Raw genomic sequence first — 19605 nt, forward strand, 5'->3', positions numbered from 1 at the left:
AAACTTCAGTAAGACTTGTTCTCCAAAGACATGAGTCCATGGACAATTCTGGGATATTGCCTTAACTGAGCCTTGTATCCCAGAGAGCCATTATCCGAAACATTGCCTTAAGTTGGCCCTGTGTTTCGGGTATCCATTTTTCAAAGATAGACAGAAAATCAAGGATAACAGCAACAGTTGAAAATTTTTAAATCAGCCTCGTCTGAAACCTTCGCCTTTGGGTAACTGGGTTTCAGATTGCTGACAAAACTCGTCTTTTTAAAGAACACTGGTCTTTCAGCTGAAGTCAATCTTCAGTAAGACTTGTTCTCCAAAGATATGAGTCCATGTTTTAAAGAACTATAGTCTTTCAGCTGAAGTCAAGCTTCAGTAAGATTTGTTCTCCAAAGGCGTTATCCGAGGCATTGCCTTCAGTTGGCCCTGTGTTTCGGATATCCAACTTTCAGATGAAGTCAATCTTCAGTAAGACTTGTATCCCAGAAGCATTGTCTTCAGTTGGCCCTGTGTTTCGGATACCCATTTTGAAGAAGTGAAGAAATTGCTTATTCAGCTGAAGCCATACTTCAATTTCTGGGGGGCAAGAAGCACTATCAGTGCAAGTATGTTCGGCAGAATTGAAGAAACAGAAACAGTAAAGCAAAGCAACTGAAGAAAAGAGCATCAGATTAATAATTCATGCTCAGAAATTGAGCTGCAAGTTCAATTAAACTGTATCGGCAGCCGCCCACAAGCGGAAAATAACAGCTGCCGAAATACGTACATGAGCAAAAAAAATAAACTGCTGTACGACAAGGCAAGCTGAAGCAAAAAAAAACAAGGCAAAAAATTCAGAAAGCGGCAAGTCTAAAGTTAAGCGCATGATGAACCGCAAGATTCTGAAGACGACTGCCCGAGTTCCTATGCTTCAGCCTGAGGATCAGACTGATCAGCGTTGAGCCCCATGGTGGCCTCAGCCCCAGCAGCAGAAGAAGCGGACTTTGCACTCTGCCGAGCCTCCCTTTCCCTCTGTTCAGCTTCCAACTCCATTCTCTCAGCTTCCTCTTCGGCTTCCTCAGCCTTAAGAATTTCAGCTTCGACTGGAGTTGCGTACTTCATATGAGGGTCTTCGGGATTCTGGACCCATTCAGCACATTTAGACCAGTCCAGCTTCGGTTCAGCATGAAGGCAGACTCTTCGGCATACTCTGAACCCGTTTCTGAAACCCATTTCATATTCCTCCTGGGTATAGACTCGGACTTTGAGTAGGGCCTCAGCATCAGCCAACTTCTTCTGGGTCTCCTCCAAGTCTTCCTTGGATTTCTTCAGCTCATCAACGAGCTTGGAGGAGGAACCTTTCAGCTCATTCAGCTCCTGCTGAACTTGGGAAACCTTCGTCTGAGCCTGGGCCACTTCAACTTTTTTGGCCATCAGTTGATCCTCAGCCTCATGGAGTTTAGCTCTCAGAGCTTCAGCAGCAGCAGCAGCCTCTGAGAGTTGGACATCTCTGGCCTGGAGCAGCTCTTCAGCAGCCATTCGGCTGGCTTCAAGAGCTTCTAGTCGTTGCTGCACTTCAGCTTGTGCAGCAGCTCCTTCCTGAATACGGCTCTCAACGGCAGCCTTGAATTTGGAGACGTCCACTCCCATGTGCTCCTGGAGGAATTTTTCCCCTTCCATCAGTGGAGGAAAAATTTCCTTCTCCATAGCGTCGCAGAAGGTTTTGAGGGCTTCAGCAGCTTTTTTCTCGTACTCCTCACTCTTCTGCTGCTTCTCTTCAGCTGCTGCTTGCTTCAGCTTAGCAAGCTTTAATTCCTCTTCAGCTATCTTCTTGTCGTGCTCAGCAGCGTCTACCCTATCTTGTAGGGTATCTATCAGCTCTACAGTGAGAGTCTGATTGTGGACGAACTGAAAACAGGAAGACAAGTTAAAAAAAATAAAAAAAAAATATAATAAAAATAGAGCTGAATTTTAGAGGAAATAAAGGCAAGGAAAATCACCTGCATCATCAGCAGTTGGTTAGCCCTGGCTGGGTCAGGAACTGATCTGCTGGATTCGCCCATCCTAGCAGTGGCCTTCAGCGACCAGACTCTTGCCCTATCTACTTCGGACATGCCAGCAAAATCGCCGAAGTAGGCTGCAGCTCCTTCTCGGTTCTGACCCCATATGAGGTCCCAGATGTGGTCTGGGATTGGAATTCGGGGGGCCGAGAAACCCATTTCTCCAGATTGCAGAGTCTGGAAAGAGGGGAAGGATGACGATGGAGCCTGATTAGCTTTGGATGGCTCAGCATCATCCTTCTCAGAGGAGTCAATTACTATGACCTCCTCTTCTTCAGGGGTGAGGACGAAAGCCTCAACCTCTCTTGCGATGTCTGCCGTGAAGCCCTCAACACTGGACATCACGGCATCCTTGTTTTCGTGCTCAGCAGCACTCTCCTTAATTTCTTCTTGGACCCCTCCCTTAGATTCGGGAGTTCTCTGATCCACCTCCATCTCAGGAGGTGGCGGAGGGGTCTTTTGAGGTGATTGGGGTGGTGGCTGGGGAACCCTCGGCGATCCGTGTCCTTCCTCGGGTTCCCTTATTGCGACGCCGATGGTCATCGGCCTCCGCTGAAAGTCATGAGGGCCGATGATGGCCATCCTTCGGCGCCTCTTCAGAAGGGGCTGCCCGTCCATATCTGAGTCTGAAGACTCTCCTTGTATTTGGTCTTCGGGACGAGCAGGAGCTTTGCCTTCTCTGTGTCTGTTACTCTCTTCAGACTGTAACAGACAGGGGGGAAGAAGAATGTGAGTAAAAAAAAAAAAAAAAAAAAAAAAAAAAAAAAAGAGAAAAAGTTAAGTCTGAAAGCTCACCGAGGTCTTCAGCAAAGCCTCGTCTTCTTCAGCTGCTCTAGCTGCAGCTTCTGCTTCAGCAGCTCTGGAGGACCCTTCTCCTCCTTCGCAAGCTTCGAGAACCCGTGCAACCTCTTCGGCTGTGCGGGCAGCTTCAGCTTCTTCGTCCAGCAGCTGAAACCAGGGGTCTCTCTTCTTCCACCAAGGCTTCTGCCTCTGATACAGAGCAACAGCCTCAATTTGGAAGTGGGAAGAGTCTAGATGAACTTCCCTATGCCTCGGCTCAGTGATAGACGGGGCCCGTTCAGTTACGACTCGTTCTCGGTTGACACCAAGACGAGCGTAGTTGATGCCAACGTTGGTCTCGTCCCGCTCTGAAAAAGAAAAGGGGAAAGGTCAGTTCAGATAGGTTGGCACAGTATAAAAAAGCGAAGCGAGAGAGATAATTAAAAAGCCTCGGCCCCAGCCGAAGAAGCTTACCATCCTTAAACTTTCGGCTGAGGCCAACAGCTGCTAGCATGTTCTCTTGGAAAACGTAATGCGTATCGGGGAGCCAAGTCTCCGGGATATGCTGCATTCGGCCACTGCCCCCCCGGTTCGGCAGCTTGCCGAAGATATGTTGCTGATCCAGGTTCGGATCCGCCCCGTTATCTGCGGGGGGACCTAGACTTCCCATTTCGGGATCAGGCTCAGCGAGGTACCGGGGAGCGCTGAAGACACAAGGGTGGCCCGGATCTGTGGGTGCCCTAACCCAAATCCATTGACCTCTCCAGTCCTTGTCTGAAGAGTCGTTTGGCCACATGGTTAGGTATTGGGGCCGGGACTCAATCCGGTACCACCCAGAACCATGGCTTCCGTGCCCACTTTGAATATTTGGCACTAGCCGATGGAGCTTTTTGAAGCAGTGCAGGTTCGGCACGTACTTGAAGAACTTGCAGACCCATAAGTATGTCATCACCCTTCGGATGCTGGTGGGAGTTAACTGACATAGAGAGATGTTGTAATGGATCAGCAAGTCTCGGACGAATACGTCCAAAGGGAACCTCAGCCCATATTGAAGCTGTCTTGTGTACACCCCCACATACCCCGGGGGTGGACGATGGATTCTATCAGAGGCCGAGGGCATTCGGCACCAATATCCATCAGCTTCAAAAATGCCGTAATGCAACTCAATTTGCTCGGCAAATCGATATTGATCGGCATTCTCCACCCACCATGTGTAGGGGCGGTTCTTTATCATGGCCGAAGCAACTTCGGCATTCTCCCATTCTGAAAATCCGGGGAGGATATCCCAAAGGACAGCGGGAACTTCATCATCCCGTCCAGAAGCGCTCGGCTCCTCCGTTCTCTGAGGAGGAGCCGAGGAAAGGGGAGTCGCCCTAATCCCTTCAGCAGGGTCAGACTCCGGCCTTTGTCCATTCCAGGTCCCAATCCTGTTCCTAGGATCGGGAATCGGCCTTGCTCTTCTTGGAGCACGGGCTCTACCTCTAACTCCTCTTGCCATTGATTATTTCGAAGAAAAAAGTCGAAAGAAAAGGGGAAGGAGTTCGAATTCGAAGAAAAATAAACTGAAATCAAAGGAATTTACCTTAATCTGAAGCGAAAGTTGCCGATTTACGAGTTCGTAGTGGCAAGTCTCAGTTTCTAAGCTTAGTGCTCGGGGAATTTGCGAAGTTTTGATGCGGGTTCTTGATTTTCTCTCGAGAATTCTGGGTTTGTGTTGGTGAATAAGTGAGGAGAGATGACGCGCCTCTGTTTATATCTCCAGGTACGGGATACGAGGAGTCTGCGTTTTAATTTCTCTTAAATACTCCACTAAGTAACCGTTAAACACATGATCTTGTGATTAAACTGCCCATTACCCGTCCAACTTCCACAATCATCCACCTTAACCGTTGTTATCTCATTAATTACGGTTTAAATTCAAATTTTTGGATTAATTAAATCATTTACTTCCCTCCTTTTCTGAATCAAATCAAACCCGACCTGTCATCCTTCCAAATCGGGTCTGGGGGGCAAGTTGTTTGGGTCCAATTTAGTCCAATTGGGCCTAGGCATTAAATGATCCAATCACAAGCCCAAGGTCAAGGTTCAACTCTCCAATTGTGCTAAAGTCAAAGGTCAGCCCACAAAGCAAGTCAATTGGGCTAAGGCCCAACCTATCCATTTATGAAGAGGTATAAAAGCCATCCATATTCGGAGATTCAGATTCTGATTCATTCATAGATTCACATGTTCATTTATACATTCTCATATATTCCATCAAAGCCTCAAGCAATAAATTCTCTTGCATAGTGTTCTCTTTTTACACATTGTACTGACTTTAGCATCGGAGGGGCCTTCCTCGGCAACACCCCCGAGGCTAGTTTACGTGTGTTCACTGTGCAGGAAACCTTTGGCTCAACATAAATTGGACCGAATCCAGTCTTCTCCGTTTCAGCGGACCTTCGGCGAGGTCCCATTGTTTTTCACCCGAAACAAAATTTATTTGGCAAAATAAGAAAATACAAAGTATTTAATATTATATAACCATTTGGACACTCAACCTTAATAATTTACGTGCATTCTTCGGTGAACGAAATTTGATTTTCTTAATTAACTAGTGTATGACTCGAGCGATGCCCTAGGTTGCTAGTTTGTACTTCTTTAATTTGATAATTCTATTCGACTGTTTGTATATTTGTGCATGGTCCAAGCGTTGCCTCGGGTGTCACTTTTTTTTACCTCATGTGTATTTATTTTCTAATCTTTAGAATAATAAATAAATTACATAACCTCTAATTTACTTAATAAATGAAAGGAATATATAATGTTATGTGAAATTTAAAAGATTAATTAAAGTTGGTTGAGATAGTAAATGTATTATCTTTATGTATTGGAGGTTACGGGTTCGAATCTAACTCAAAGCATAATTTATTTTGTTAAATGAAGTGGTGAGCTTACGTGGCGCATATATTTTAGATAGTGACGTGACATTGTAGCATGGCATATGTACTTTAAATAGTGCCATGTGGCACTGTTCCTTTGCATTCTTCGGTGAACAAAACTTGATTTTCTTAATTTTGCCTAAATTTTTAATGAAATTTCCATCCAATATACGTGGATATAAGAGAAAGCAATTAATCAATAACCATTAATGGTACATGCATTGAATGTAATTGTAGATAAAGTATAGGTATCATATTAATTGTAGCAAAAAAAAAGAGAACATAATTGATAGGTTGTTGTATACCTGTCAAAAATAAATTCCTAACAAAACCAACTAACAATGTAGTAGGATAAGTAGGGTCGAATCCACAGAGAGATGACTATTCAATCTAACTGTTAAGGATTAGAGAAACTAAACAATGCCAAGAAATTGGGATAAAAAGGTAGTCTAATTTAGAATAAGAACTCAATAAAAAGCCCTAGGGTTATGGTTTACCATGATTATAGCTCTAAATCTATCAAAATACCATGAGCAATCAATCAATCAAGTATGTAGAGCAATTTCTAAGCCTATGGTTGGGTCTTAACGCTTTCAACATAACATATGTAGTACGGTCGCTAACATAATCAAAATTGCTAATTGTAGGTTAGCCTCTAAAAGTAAGATTTTTCGATTCAAACTCTTATTAACAATAATTAATCAAACAATTGTTCAGGTTGCAAGATTAACAATAAAGCACTATCAATTAGAGTAATCATTAATATCAATCAAGATTCATTGTATAAACATGGATTCTCAAACCCTAGAATCTAGCATGAAATGAATAATTAAAACTAAATCTAACGATGAAGTATAATTAAAAGAGAGAAATAAAATACCTTAATGAATAAAATCAATAGACTCAAGAACTATCCATGGAGATCCCATGGAGTTTCCCATGAGAAACTAGGGCTAAAAAAATGAACGTATATAATAAAAGGCATAAACGGCTTTGATTCATCGACGTTTCATCCTTGTCCGATTCTTCAAAAACTACTCCAAAAGTGTCCAAATAGTTATAAAAACTATCTGAAACATTAAGAAAATACAAACGAAGCGTAATAGAGCACAAAATGGACAACTTATGCATTTGCGACCTAAAAAGAGACTAAGAGTGTGTTTGGGTTGAAGGAAATGGAGGGAAAAGAAAGGAAGGGAAATGGAGTATCTTTCATTTGGATAGAAAATTAGGGATGAAGGGAATTGGAGGGATGAGAAATGAAGGGATTAAATTCTAAGAAAGAGATCCCTCCAACAATACAGAGAATTGGAAGGAAAACTCTCCCTTCTTACTTCCCCTTCCTTTCCCTTCCCTCCCCTTCACCTCCCTCCCCTTCTTTTCCTTCCCTTAACTTTACCCAAACAAGCTGTAAAAGAGCTAAAAAAAAACAACTATAAAAGAAGCAAATACGTGCCTAAAAGTCCTATATAAATATGATCATCAATAAAAGATAATGAAGTTTGGTGGTTTAAATTCATAATAACTACTCTATATTAAATCCATACCCCGTATGTCAATGTCATGTACTCAAGTTGAATTAAGATTAACAGTCATAATAAAAGACTTTCAAATTAAAACTTTTTTTTTCTTAAAGAAATATATTGTATTAAGATTAAAAGCACAATATTTAGCAATCTGTCACAAATAAAAATCTTTTGGTTATTAAAGTAATGAAATTATATATGTAGAATGAACTTAAATGATACTGAAATACACTCACTATGTAGAATCAATCTAATTCGTTGTAAGATTAGATTTAGACGCTTAAGATTAAGAGAGTGCAAGTAATGAAAGTATTATAATAAATATAACCAAACAACTTCGTATATACCTAGACCATTTCATTTTCTCACTTCTCAAACAAAACCCACACGAGGGTGCCTATGTTTTTCTTGATGATAAACAAATTTTGTTACTCTAGTTGGAAAGTTCGTAAATTAAATATCTTGTAATGGGAATCGTGATGGTGAATTAAAAATTATTTTCATTTGTTATATGTGGTCCAATTGTAGACTGATGTTAATTTTTGTGAGTTAACAACGTAAACGGTAAATTTCATCTTCTTCCCAGCTTCATCTCCTCCACCATCTTCTTCTTCCTCCCTCAATCCACCTTCATCTTCGGTCACCCACCTTCCATTGACATGTCCATCACTATTTTCGAAGGCTTTGCCGCCAAATAAAAGAAAACTTTTAGAAAAAGGGAGTAATTAAGGGCAAGTTCAACCCCAAAGGGTAGGAGTGATGTATTCCTCCATTGAAGCTTCCCTTGAGCTTAAATAATATCTCCATTGAAGCTTCTGAAATTTCCATTGAAACTCTCGAAAGTTCCTCCATTAACGACATTCCTTGAGCTTAACTGTGTTAACTTTTATTATATTTGAAATTACGAACTTACCCATACTTAAATGCGTGAATGGACAATTATACCCTTAGATAAACGCTTCAAGTTTATCACGAAGATTAACTTGTATTTTCTCAACCCACACTTCCTTCTACTTTCTCTCTCCTAAAATCACAAAGTTCTCTATCTAAAACCCGCTATAACCATTCCAATTCAAAGCAAATTACATCGGCTTTCTTCAAAGTTTCTCTTAATTTCAATGAAATTTGTTCATAAACGATAAAACAAGTTGAATTGAGCAATTTAAGAAGAAATTTTGCAAATAAAAACTATAGGAATTTTTATCTCACCCTACGGTGGGTCATGTTTTTAGGCGTGCTGACGATCCTAGGAAAGAAGCTAGAGAAATAGAGTCGCCAACAAGTTTTAGGAACTTGTAAACCGTTCACGATTGTGAAGGTTACACCCCATTCACAATCACAGAGATTGCTAACTCCATAGTGGTCTACAACCATGATTGGATATTCGGGGATGATGGTACGAACTACTATCAAAGAGGTCAAACCCGCCCTAAAATAGGTCTCTACTTAATCCTTATTGACGTTCATACGCCCTTTTTGATCAACATACATATATCAAATTAATCCTAAACCTGTTTAATTTATGTTGGTTGATTATTAATGCACAATTAAATCTAATACTTGTGATCACTTGAATTAAAACCATCTTAAACCTAAATCCAATTATTAATTATCTTATTAGGCGTGATTTCAATTACAAATTCCCTTTAAACCTACAAGAAGGGGCGTGATCAAGCAATAGCAACAAATCATTGATAATCAAGCAACATATAATTATCATGATAATCATCATCATAAAAAAATATCGTTAGTAGTAAGATCCTAGGCATGGTACTAAACAGATTAATAACAATCCTAGCATGTTACTAATAACGAAATGAACGTGTTATCCTAAACATGATGCTAGTAATCAAAGCAATAAAAATAATTAGAGTAAATAAAATAAAGAATTAAATACTCACTCCGAATGTGCAACTTTGAATACTACGTCATGAATAAATTGTTAATAACTTTAATAAAAATAATAATTCACAAGAATTAAATTAAAGAGTTAGAGAAATTAATATCACCCTCGGAATTATACCTTCACGCCTTAGTAAAAAAGGTAGAACCTTCGGATCTTGTTTTGGACTTTGAATTACTTGAATAAGATTAAAAATAAAGCTAAGAACAATAGAAATTGTACGTTGAAACTTTAAGCCTAAGCCTTTTGGGATGATTTGGGATTGATAAATATTTGTATGATTGTCCAATGCTCCCTCAAAAATCAGAAATAATGGTGGTATTTATAGGCTTAAAATCATGTGAAGATAGATTTTTGAAAGAAGATAGATTCACTACTACAAAAAAGGCCAAAGAGACCCGTTGGAAATGGCATAAGAGACCTGTTTAGAGGAGGTCTCTAGCTCACAGGTCTCTTTGATAAAGAAACTTGTTCAACTGAACAGGTCTCTTTGTAATCAACAATAGGAGATCTGTTAAGTAAGGTAACAGGTCTCTTTGCATGTATACACATCATACATTTAAGAAGGGGAAGGGGCCTGTTATTTAACACAACAGGTGTCTTTGAGAGCCATAAAGAGACCTGTTTTGTCAGATAATAGGTCTCTTTATATTATTTTTTTTAAATAATTCGACGATATATTTAATATTTTGTAATTATATTCTACTAAAATTGAAAATTGCAGAACCAAACAATTAGATAAATTTACATAAACTTATATAATTATTGAATTTACTAGTAGTTATATTTACAAGTATATACGAACAATAATTTACATGTATAAGAGAATTTAGCCCCACAGATCTCTAATTTCGTCAACATTTTCAAATGAATGAGCACAAGGGTCTTGGTGAAAGAGCTACAAGATAAACAACAAATCATGATTAACAAAAAAAATTAAATTAGGTAAATTAAAGATATACTGATGTCAAATTGAAAATCAAGCTAAGGCTAAACATGAGTGAATCTCTAACTAAAGCACACCCCACATTGAAATCCGAAGGAGAATACTAATTTTGAAAAGCCACATAAGACACAATAAATATAAATCACAATTTAAAAATAATCACCTTTACCACTTTGTATATGATTTCTTAAAATAATACATCACCATTCTTAAAATAATCACAATATAATAATGTTTGAACTAAATTCATCTTAATCTGCATGTCTATGGTCAAGGAACTAGTTCAATGCTTACTAGAGCCAAATAAGAACGACAGACAATAAAACCGAAACAGTTGAGGTTTGAGCTTACTAGAGCCAAATAAGGTGCATCAACAGGATGACATGATTGCAATATATTGAAAGTAGTCCATAAATAAAATTATAATGGGGCAAAAAGAGGCGAAAAGTACCTGGTTCCTAATTGTAGATTGAGCACAAACGTTTTATGACCTCTAATAATTATCTCTCCTTGTTTCTTCTCTAAGTTAATATCTAAGACATACAACATCTGCCAACTTCTTGGACCCTGCATGTGTTCATGTATCCCATTAATCATGTATTCAAGAATGTAAGCCTAATTATATTACCTAAGGAAAAGTATAGCAACAAGATCTAAAAAAAAAAAGAAAAAAAAAATGCTTGGGTGTGTTGTAAATTCTCATTGACAACCGAATGCTATCATAGCCAAACACAATCACATCTGACCAAACTAAAATATCAATAAAAAAAATTGACATACATGCCAACCATTAGGATTCAGGTCCATTAATGATTCTAAAATTCTAGTTTCTATGTTAGTGCAGCTTATTGTTCCATCAAAGGATGCATCATATATAGTTCCATCATTGACTACACTAAATCTGTAGGGTAAAAAATAATTGTCAACCGCAAGATCCTTGAAAATTATAAGCTTACTCATATTATCGAAGGCCACTGTACCAGAGGAAGTGTCTACACTAAGGCAGCTAATACATTAAGATTAACCTCATAGTGTTGAGCAAGCAAGAGTGAATATTTGTATAAACTCTTTTCTTGTATACATTATCGTAATCCTAGACAACGAGCCGATCTTTCTGAAGAAAAAACAAGGGATTGGAAGATAAAACATTACAGGCATCAGTGATACAAACTCAACAACAACAATAATCTACCAATAGCCAATTAATCAACATTTAAAATACACCCAATTTATCATTCAAATGGAACAATACAAACTCAGCAACAACAATAATCTACCATAGCCAATTAATCAACATTTAAAATACACCCAATTCCCTTTAAAAAAAAATTACACCCAATTCATCATTCAAATGGAATGATAAACCTAGACAAAGATAATCTTAATTAAGTCAACACTTGAGCAAGAAACAATAGAGAAAAAAGGGGTTAGATTTCGAATTGTTATGCTTGAATAACAAGACTATCAAAGCAATTAATCAACATTTTATATAAATCCTGCATCGATTACTTAATTTCCAAAGAGACATTCAATTTGTCGTCCAATTACCTCAATAGTGAAACAAAATTCCAAAAAAATGGACGATTAAACCCAATTTTTTTTTTAACAATCAACAATTAAACATAACAAGCATAAACAAACACGATTAAATTATATGCAAGCAAAGAAAAACTATAATTTCTTGAAAAAAAAACCCAAACCCTAAACATTAAGATTCAATTAAAACCCCCCAAATTAAGCACTCTCACCACAAATAACGCAAAGGTTGGTATGTTTGAAAAGGCAAACCAGTAAGCTTCAGCGGCCTCCCTCATCTGGAGGGTGACGACGACGGATTCTATTACTTTCGATCTCACGAATTGCGACAATTCTAGGTCTGAAACGATGGGTCTTCCTTCTTTACTCTGCTCGTGGCTGGAGTAGACTTTCGTGCGACTTTGGTGGGCAAGTTCTTCTTTGCAAAGCTTCAATGGAGATTGAAAGCGGAAAACAAAGAGAGAAAGAGGAGATAACAAACGAAGGTGGAAGAGTGGATCAATTAGAGTGTGAAAAGGAGAGAGGGAAAAAAATGAAGGGTGGGTGGTGGACCCTTACACAAATAAGAGACTTGTTAGGATAAACAACAGGTCTCTTATTCCTTTTCCATTAACTTCCACAAATGAGTGGTGGGCCCTTTAATATATAAGAGACATGTTATCTCTAATATTAGATCTCTTATACTAAAGAGACTTGTTATATTAATCAACAGGTCTCATATAACAGGTCTCTTTTCCCATTTTTGTAGTAGTGATTTTCGAAAATGCGTAGCGAGGGACAGTAGTTTTGAGATTTTTGTTTTTATCATAACTTTTAAATTGATCCAGAAATCGGAATAAGATAAATTATATATCGATCTTTGGAAAGCTCTAGAAGTCTACGTTTCAACCCAATTAGAATCAGATTGATATCTTTTGTAGAATTTGATATATGATCGAAATAGTGGAACGGTGTCAGTTTTGGATAGAGTTTGGTATTTTAATCATATTTTTTTCGTTTCTAATCGGAATTGGGTTTATGATATATCATTGGAAAGCTTATTTCAAGTTCTATCCAAACATCTAATATTTGGATAAAAATTATGAGGCACGAAATTCAGTTTTGACCAGTTTTGGGACTTGAGTTTTGAAAAGAGAAAATGGGCTAAGTTTGGGCTAACAAAATGGATAAAATGGCTTTAAAAATAATTTTAGGCTATAACAAATGGACTATTCAAGTAATTCTTAGATCCATTACGCGAACCGGACAAAATTAGGCAATGAAAGGTTGTTTCGTCATAGGGATTTGGTCAGGGAGATATTTTTAAGTGTCTACACAAACCCTTGATTAACGGAAGAACAAATTAAAGAAAAAATCGAACGGAACTAAATGAGGCGAAGAACAAAACCATACAGAAATAAGTTCTGAAAGAACTAAATGCAAAGATAAGTTGTAATTTAAAATTTTCACAAAATATATATATATATATATATATTGGCTACTTTTATTTGGTTAGAATAGTCTCCACTAATGGTCTTCATTCTCTTATATACATCCCTTAATTTCTACTAATTCCACTATCTTTTCTTAAAATCAATTACCCAAACTCACATTTAATATATTACTTTCTGTTTATTTAAATAGTTAAACGTTTCTCTTATACACGTATACCAATGTAAAAGTTTGACTAATACTATACCTTTAATTATCAATATGTAATAAATATAAATATTGAATATTGATAAATTATCCATTACTGTAGGGAATTTTTCATTTCGTCCTACTGTGGTGTCATGTTTTTAAGCATGGCGGCGCTCCAAGGGAAAGAAGCTAGAGAAAAAGAGTCGTCAATAAGTTTTAGGAACTTGTAAACCGTTCACGATTGTGAAGGTTACACCCCATTCACAATCACAGAGATTGCTAACTCCATAGTGGTCCAGAACCATGACTGGATGTTCGAGGATGATGATACAAATCCAACCTAAAGAGGTTAAACCCGCCCTAAATAGGCCTCTACTTAATTCTTTTGATATTCATGCACGCTTTTCGATCAACATACATACATCAAATGAATCCTAGACCTGTTTAATCTATGTTGGTTGATTATTAATGCACAATTAAATCTAATATTGGTGATAACTTGAATTAAAATCATATTAAGCCTAGATCATATTATTAATCATCTTACTAGGTGTTATTTTAATTAAAATTTCCCTTTAAACCTACAAAAATGGGCGTGATCAAGTAATAGCAATAAATCATAGATAATCAAGCAACATATGATTAATATCACAATCATCATCATAAGAATATCATCAAAACATCACAATCATCATCATAAAAATATCGTTAGTAGTAAGATCCTAGGCATGATACTAAACGGATTAATAACAAGTCCTAGCATGTCACTAATAACAAAATCAACACATCATCCTAAACATGATATTAGAAATCAAAATAACATCATAAACATGATTTCTAATCCAAAATCAAAAGATTAATAAAAAGGGTAATTGAATTACTCACTTTAATGCCTCAACCTTCTTCCTATTAAAACAATACACACGTTAGTAAACTTCAATAAAGTAAATAAATCAAAAATGAATTGAAATATAGATTTAGGACCAAACCCTTAGAACTATCAATCTTTCACGTCGAGGTCGAAGGCAACGTTGAGTATGGTTTGGAGTATTCGAATCACGCAAAGGAAGTATTGTGGATTATTTGGGGTGTTTAGGCTAAGAGCATTGGTGTAAAAATTCTCTCGAATCCTTGCGAATTGATGATGCTAATTGTGACTGATTTTCGATGATTGTTGATGATCCGAAAACGGGGAATCGACCTCTATTTATAAGGAAAAGAGAGAGTTTGAGAGATCAGAAAAGATCAGAAGTTCTAAATAAAATAGAACAACTTTTGACGCGACGTGACAGGATTGTCGCGCCGTGCTGGGTGTTATCGCGCCGTGTCAGGACTGTCGTAGCGCGTTGATCCTGACGTTGCGTGCTGGTTCTAAAGGATTGCAAAGTTGTACGGTGTTTGATTTCTAATGGAATTATGTTTGCAGAAGATATCCGAACGTCTTTGTATTCGAATAGAACAAGGATTACATTATGAGAAGTTTTATTCAATCTCGAACTTCTTTGATCTCTATCTTTTCGGAAACGATAGATTAGAACCTTCTAGAGGATTTTAGAAGTTTCTAACTGATTTAGGATTGGGAATATGATCATATAGGGCCTAAATAAAATATTTTGGACTCCATATAATCATTGGGTCGTAGCTAAGGTAGACCTAGGCTCGGTTTGGGCTCGATTTAGTATTTAGGACATATCTCATTCGTTTTAAGTCGGATTTGGGCTAATAATATTTCGCTGGAAAGCTCTTTTCAAACCCCATCCAACTAAAAAATAATTGGACTGGGAACATGGACCCAAATAATCTGGTCTAGACGTTTTTATAATTTGGGCACGAATTGAATGATTTTAAGGACACAAAATGGATGATTTTGGGTTTAAGGACACGAAATGAATGATTTTGGGTTAAAACATTTTAGGTAAAGTTAGAAATAAGGTCAAGGCTTAAGGAAACTTTGCGAGACTCTCCAAATCTTTACTGAACTCATCAATCAAAACGTGAAAGGTACTCATCACTAGGTTTGGTTTTTGGGGAGACACAATCAGGTGTCTACAATTACGATCGATTCTAACAAGTACCCATAAGAATATATATATTCTTAGGTATAAATTAGTAACAATAGTCAAAGTGCGTGGATAAGATGAATAGTGCAAAAATTCAACACATTTTACTTAATTAAATACGGAGGGAGTACATTAAAAACACAATTTAACCACCTTATACTATGTATCGATAAAAGTGTAATGTTTAAAAACGACAAAGGGAATATTGATGACTAATAATCGAGTACCCAATCGGTTTAAGGTTAACAAATTGGGAACCGAAACAAAGATTTGTCATAATTAATTCTTAATCTTATTTCCCAAAACTTAGAACCCGATCCAATTTTGGTTCTGAAATCGCTGGTTCGATCTTAATTGGTTTCGATTCAAATTTTGGGTATCCAAAACTTTTGCTTCCCCAAAGTATTAAAAGTATATGAATTATTAAAAAAGATTAGAGGTTCTAATCTTGCCAAATGAGAATGCTTGGGTGGAAACTTCTTTGCCTTTTCTCCCTACTTCGAAGTTTTTTGTTGCAAATATAATAATACCTCCGTTTCATTTTTTTGCAACTTTGGAATATTTTATATCTCACAAATAATACTCCAAAGTTGCAAAAAATATGAAACGAAGGTAGTACTAAAAAACTGTGAGGATTGAGCAAAAGTTAGAGCCCTTCACTCAATTCTTTTGTTAAGACCATCGTTTTGACTGCGTTATACAGTCTTTGTATTTTAATAAGTACTCTATTTCTCTAGGTACAGACTTTTGGGAGAAATAGTATATTACATCAATTGGGAGAATAAGTACTCTATTTCTCTAGCTAAGTTGAAGAATAAAAAAAATATAAAAAAAAAAAAAACAATAGTGAGTATATATAAGTGGAGATGACAATTTGAAAATTAATAATTATGATATGGGAGGATCACTAGCAATTTCTTGATTTGTACATCAGGGTGTATTATGCGCATGGTACACCCGGGCAAAAACAACATCCGCTTGTTCATAAAACACAGGCACCAAACAAGCTTAAAAAAAGCGGAAAGAACATCATGTTAGTAAATAATGAACATGCATATATATTCTAAAGAACATCAAGTTAAGATAAAAAGAACGCGAGAATTTCTTAGCATAAATCTTTAATTACAGCAAAAAGATATATTTATGGCTCACATTAACTGATTAAATATTTTCAAATTTTATCATTTTCCAAAATTAGTTTTTCTCTCTCTCTCTCTCTCCAAAAATACAGTTTCTCATAATTATTTCTCTTTCTAAAACTATTTCCAAAGATATCGTTTTTAAATTTCAAAATTCAAAATTTAAAAATTTTTTTATTTTATTTTGTTCATTTTTTTCACCATTTTATATAAATATTCATCTTAGGTCAAGTATCCATATTTCTTGTGATGTTCTATATGTGATTTAATAATGTTCTTTATTAGAAAAAAAAAAGATGTTTTTATAATTGTTTGTAATGTATAATTAATTATTAAACTATATTCTTACCATATGTCCATAATTATATCATATAATGATGATTTTTAATAGATCTCTTGATAAATTATTTTAAATGTCCATGTTCTTGTTTGTAATTGTAATGTACTTTTATTGTCACATAATGTTCTTTGCTTATTGAGAAATGTTATGTGAATTTTGTCTTTTGGACCATGGTGGGTATACATAAGTTATGTTGATTACATATATTTTCATGTTTTTTAATAATATTATAGAAGTTTTTATGATCTGAAAAGCAATCATCAATAAAGGAGGTCCCAAAAGAATATCGTCATCAATCTTCATGATCCTGATTTCAAAAGAAAAATTACATAATTACAAAATAATAATAATAATAATAATAATAATAATAATAATAATATTTAAAAAAAAATAGAACTAATAAATGATATTGAAAATTAATATCATAATAATTAAAAAAGACAATAGAAACTAATTAAAAAATGACATGTTAAAATAGAAATTGTGTGTCACTTACTCAATATCTTAAAGAACATAAGAGTCAAATTCAAAGAACATAAGGGATAAATCCAAGAACATGGGTGTTTAAAACACATACCGGATAAATAAAAAGAACAAAAACTTATAATAACATAAGGGTTAAAACAAAAGAACATAAGGGACAAAAAAAAGAACATTCATATGATATTCATAATAATCATGCAAAAAAATAATGAAATATAACCAACATAATAAGCAAACGTAAGAAATTAAAATCATAACAAATTAAATTAAATTACCTTCTCCATCGATTACAATGTCCTTAAATTCACCACCATTGTCAATAACATCATTATCTTACCATAGCAAAATTCGAATTGGTACGACATTCTTTTGCTCTGTATTTATCTATCTCTCTATAAAATTTTCTATAAACTTCATTCTCTCTCTAAAAATTGAAATATGATGAAATTTGATTTTGGAAGTTATTTATATATTGAGAATATCACGTTGAATCCCATGAATTGTGGAAGAGATTGGAGTTTTTTTATTTTTAAAAAATGACAACTTGCAAATGAAATATAAAACACATCGTTTAACACCAGGTGTACCATAAGCATGGTACACCCTGACGTACTTTGTAAATTTCAGATCACTAGTGGGGAAAAAATAATGAAATAGTAAAATATTGTTATAAGTTTCCAAAAATAGAAATGGAACACTTAATAAAATACGTCCGTAAATGGGAAGTGGAGCATTTATTAAAAATATGGAGGGAGTAGTTATAATTTGCTGAGTTTGATGGAGTAAAGTGTATTGTGCAAACCATAAACGAGGTTTATCGTGGATTTAAAATTATTTAAAAGAGAGGCCAAGATAGTAGGGTAATACTCCCTCCATTATATTTTTGTAAGTGTCTAGTTAAACTTTTTAAACTATTCACATAACCTACTTTATTTTTAGGTAAAAAAAAAAAGATTATGCGAATAACCTACTTACCAATGTTTTAAATTTATATGGGATACAAAACAAAAAAACAAAATCATATATTCATATGATTACTGGTTGAAATCGTCTCACTATTGTAGGCGTCATTTGAAGCACGCCAACGTAAGCATGTTGTGAATATGCCCTTGGCACTCATAGGAAGAGGGAATTAACATTATACGATTAGGGACAACGATTAGGGACAAATAAAGTAGGGAGCTGCCAACAAGGTTTTAAGGAACTTGTAAACCGTTCACGGATCATTTAAGGCAACCACGATTAAGGGACAACGATAGGCAACAACGATTGACCCGTGAAGGTTACACCTCATTCATAATCCTTGAGATTACTAACTCCATACGGTTCGGAACCACGAAAGGAGGTTCGGGGATGATGGTACATAGTGAGTCATGGAGTCACGTTCGCCCGTTTTGGCCTCTATTCGATTCTTATTGTGAAAGTATTCCTACGATCTCTAAGGCATGCAAACTGATTCAATTTGCTCCAAACTATTATTAAGCTAAATTGGTTTAATGTTAATGCAACATATAATTCTAAAATATTGTGACCACTTGATTAAACAACAAGATTAAAAAGGAACCTAAACCAGTCGTCCAAATTATCTTATTAGGCGTTATATTCAATTACATATTCCCTTTAAACATGCAATATGGTGATCATTACAATAATAAAACCAACATTAACATTGGAAGCATTTTAGCCATAATGACATTAGTCAAATCAAATCATAATAACCCTAATCATGATACTAGCAATATAAAATAAAATAAGTAATTAAATTAATTAATTACTCACGTTTTGTGCGCTCCTTTAAATTGCTACATCATGAATAAATTGTTAGTAAGTTCAATAAAAATAAATAGTAATGGAAATTAAATTAAATAAAAGTAGAGTTGATTTGAGGTCAAACCCTCAAACAGTTTTACCTTTCACGCCTTGGTTTAAGTTTAGAACCTCTGGTAAAGTACAGACTCCGAGGAGTGCTTAGGGGATGTATTGTTGAAGAATAGGGAAGGCTAGTGTTTAGGCTAGAGTATAAGAGAGAAAGAGAGAATGATTTGGTGGAGGGAAAGAGAGAATTTTTTGGTGCCCCGAAACTGAGAAATCAGCCTCGTATTTATAGAGAAAATATAAGGGGTGAAGCACGGAACCCTAGAATTGAAGCGCCGCGAAAAAATTAAACCTTAAAATTGTCGTGTCATGGCGTAAATTTCCGTGACATGGTACAGTTTGCCGCGACGCGGCGCAATTTGTCGTGACGCGGCAAAACTTGCGTGACACGACATTTTTGTCGTGGCTCGGCAAATCAGTTTTCCTGAATTCGGTCTAAGTAC

The 19605-nt window shown here is 36.0% G+C and overlaps 1 protein-coding gene across 3 annotated transcripts; it reads right to left on the bottom strand.

Annotated features, from left to right (window-relative positions):
* Nucleotides 1–9897: 9897 nt before the first annotated feature.
* Nucleotides 9898–12192, bottom strand: LOC110697750. 3 transcript variants are annotated; one of them, XR_002506561.1, is made up of 3 exons: nucleotides 11066–11851; nucleotides 10561–10676; nucleotides 9898–10061 (listed from the first exon to the last, which is right to left on the bottom strand). XR_002506561.1 is itself a non-coding variant. In XM_021875131.1 (3 exons), the coding sequence occupies exons 1-3, from the start codon at nucleotides 11921–11923 to the stop codon at nucleotides 9938–9940; spliced, it is 306 nt and encodes a 101-aa protein (XP_021730823.1). In that variant the 5' UTR covers nucleotides 11924–12192; the 3' UTR covers nucleotides 9898–9937. The 3 variants fall into 3 exon arrangements, 1 of the variants encoding a protein (XP_021730823.1); XM_021875131.1 differs by lacking the exon at nucleotides 11066–11851 and adding an exon at nucleotides 11858–12192; XR_002506563.1 differs by lacking the exon at nucleotides 10561–10676.
* Between the last annotated feature and the right edge of the window lie 7413 nt (nucleotides 12193–19605).

The sequence above is a fragment of the Chenopodium quinoa genome, unplaced genomic scaffold (assembly GCF_001683475.1).
Source record: "Chenopodium quinoa cultivar QQ74 unplaced genomic scaffold, ASM168347v1, whole genome shotgun sequence".
NCBI classification, from domain to species: domain Eukaryota; kingdom Viridiplantae; phylum Streptophyta; class Magnoliopsida; order Caryophyllales; family Amaranthaceae; genus Chenopodium; species Chenopodium quinoa.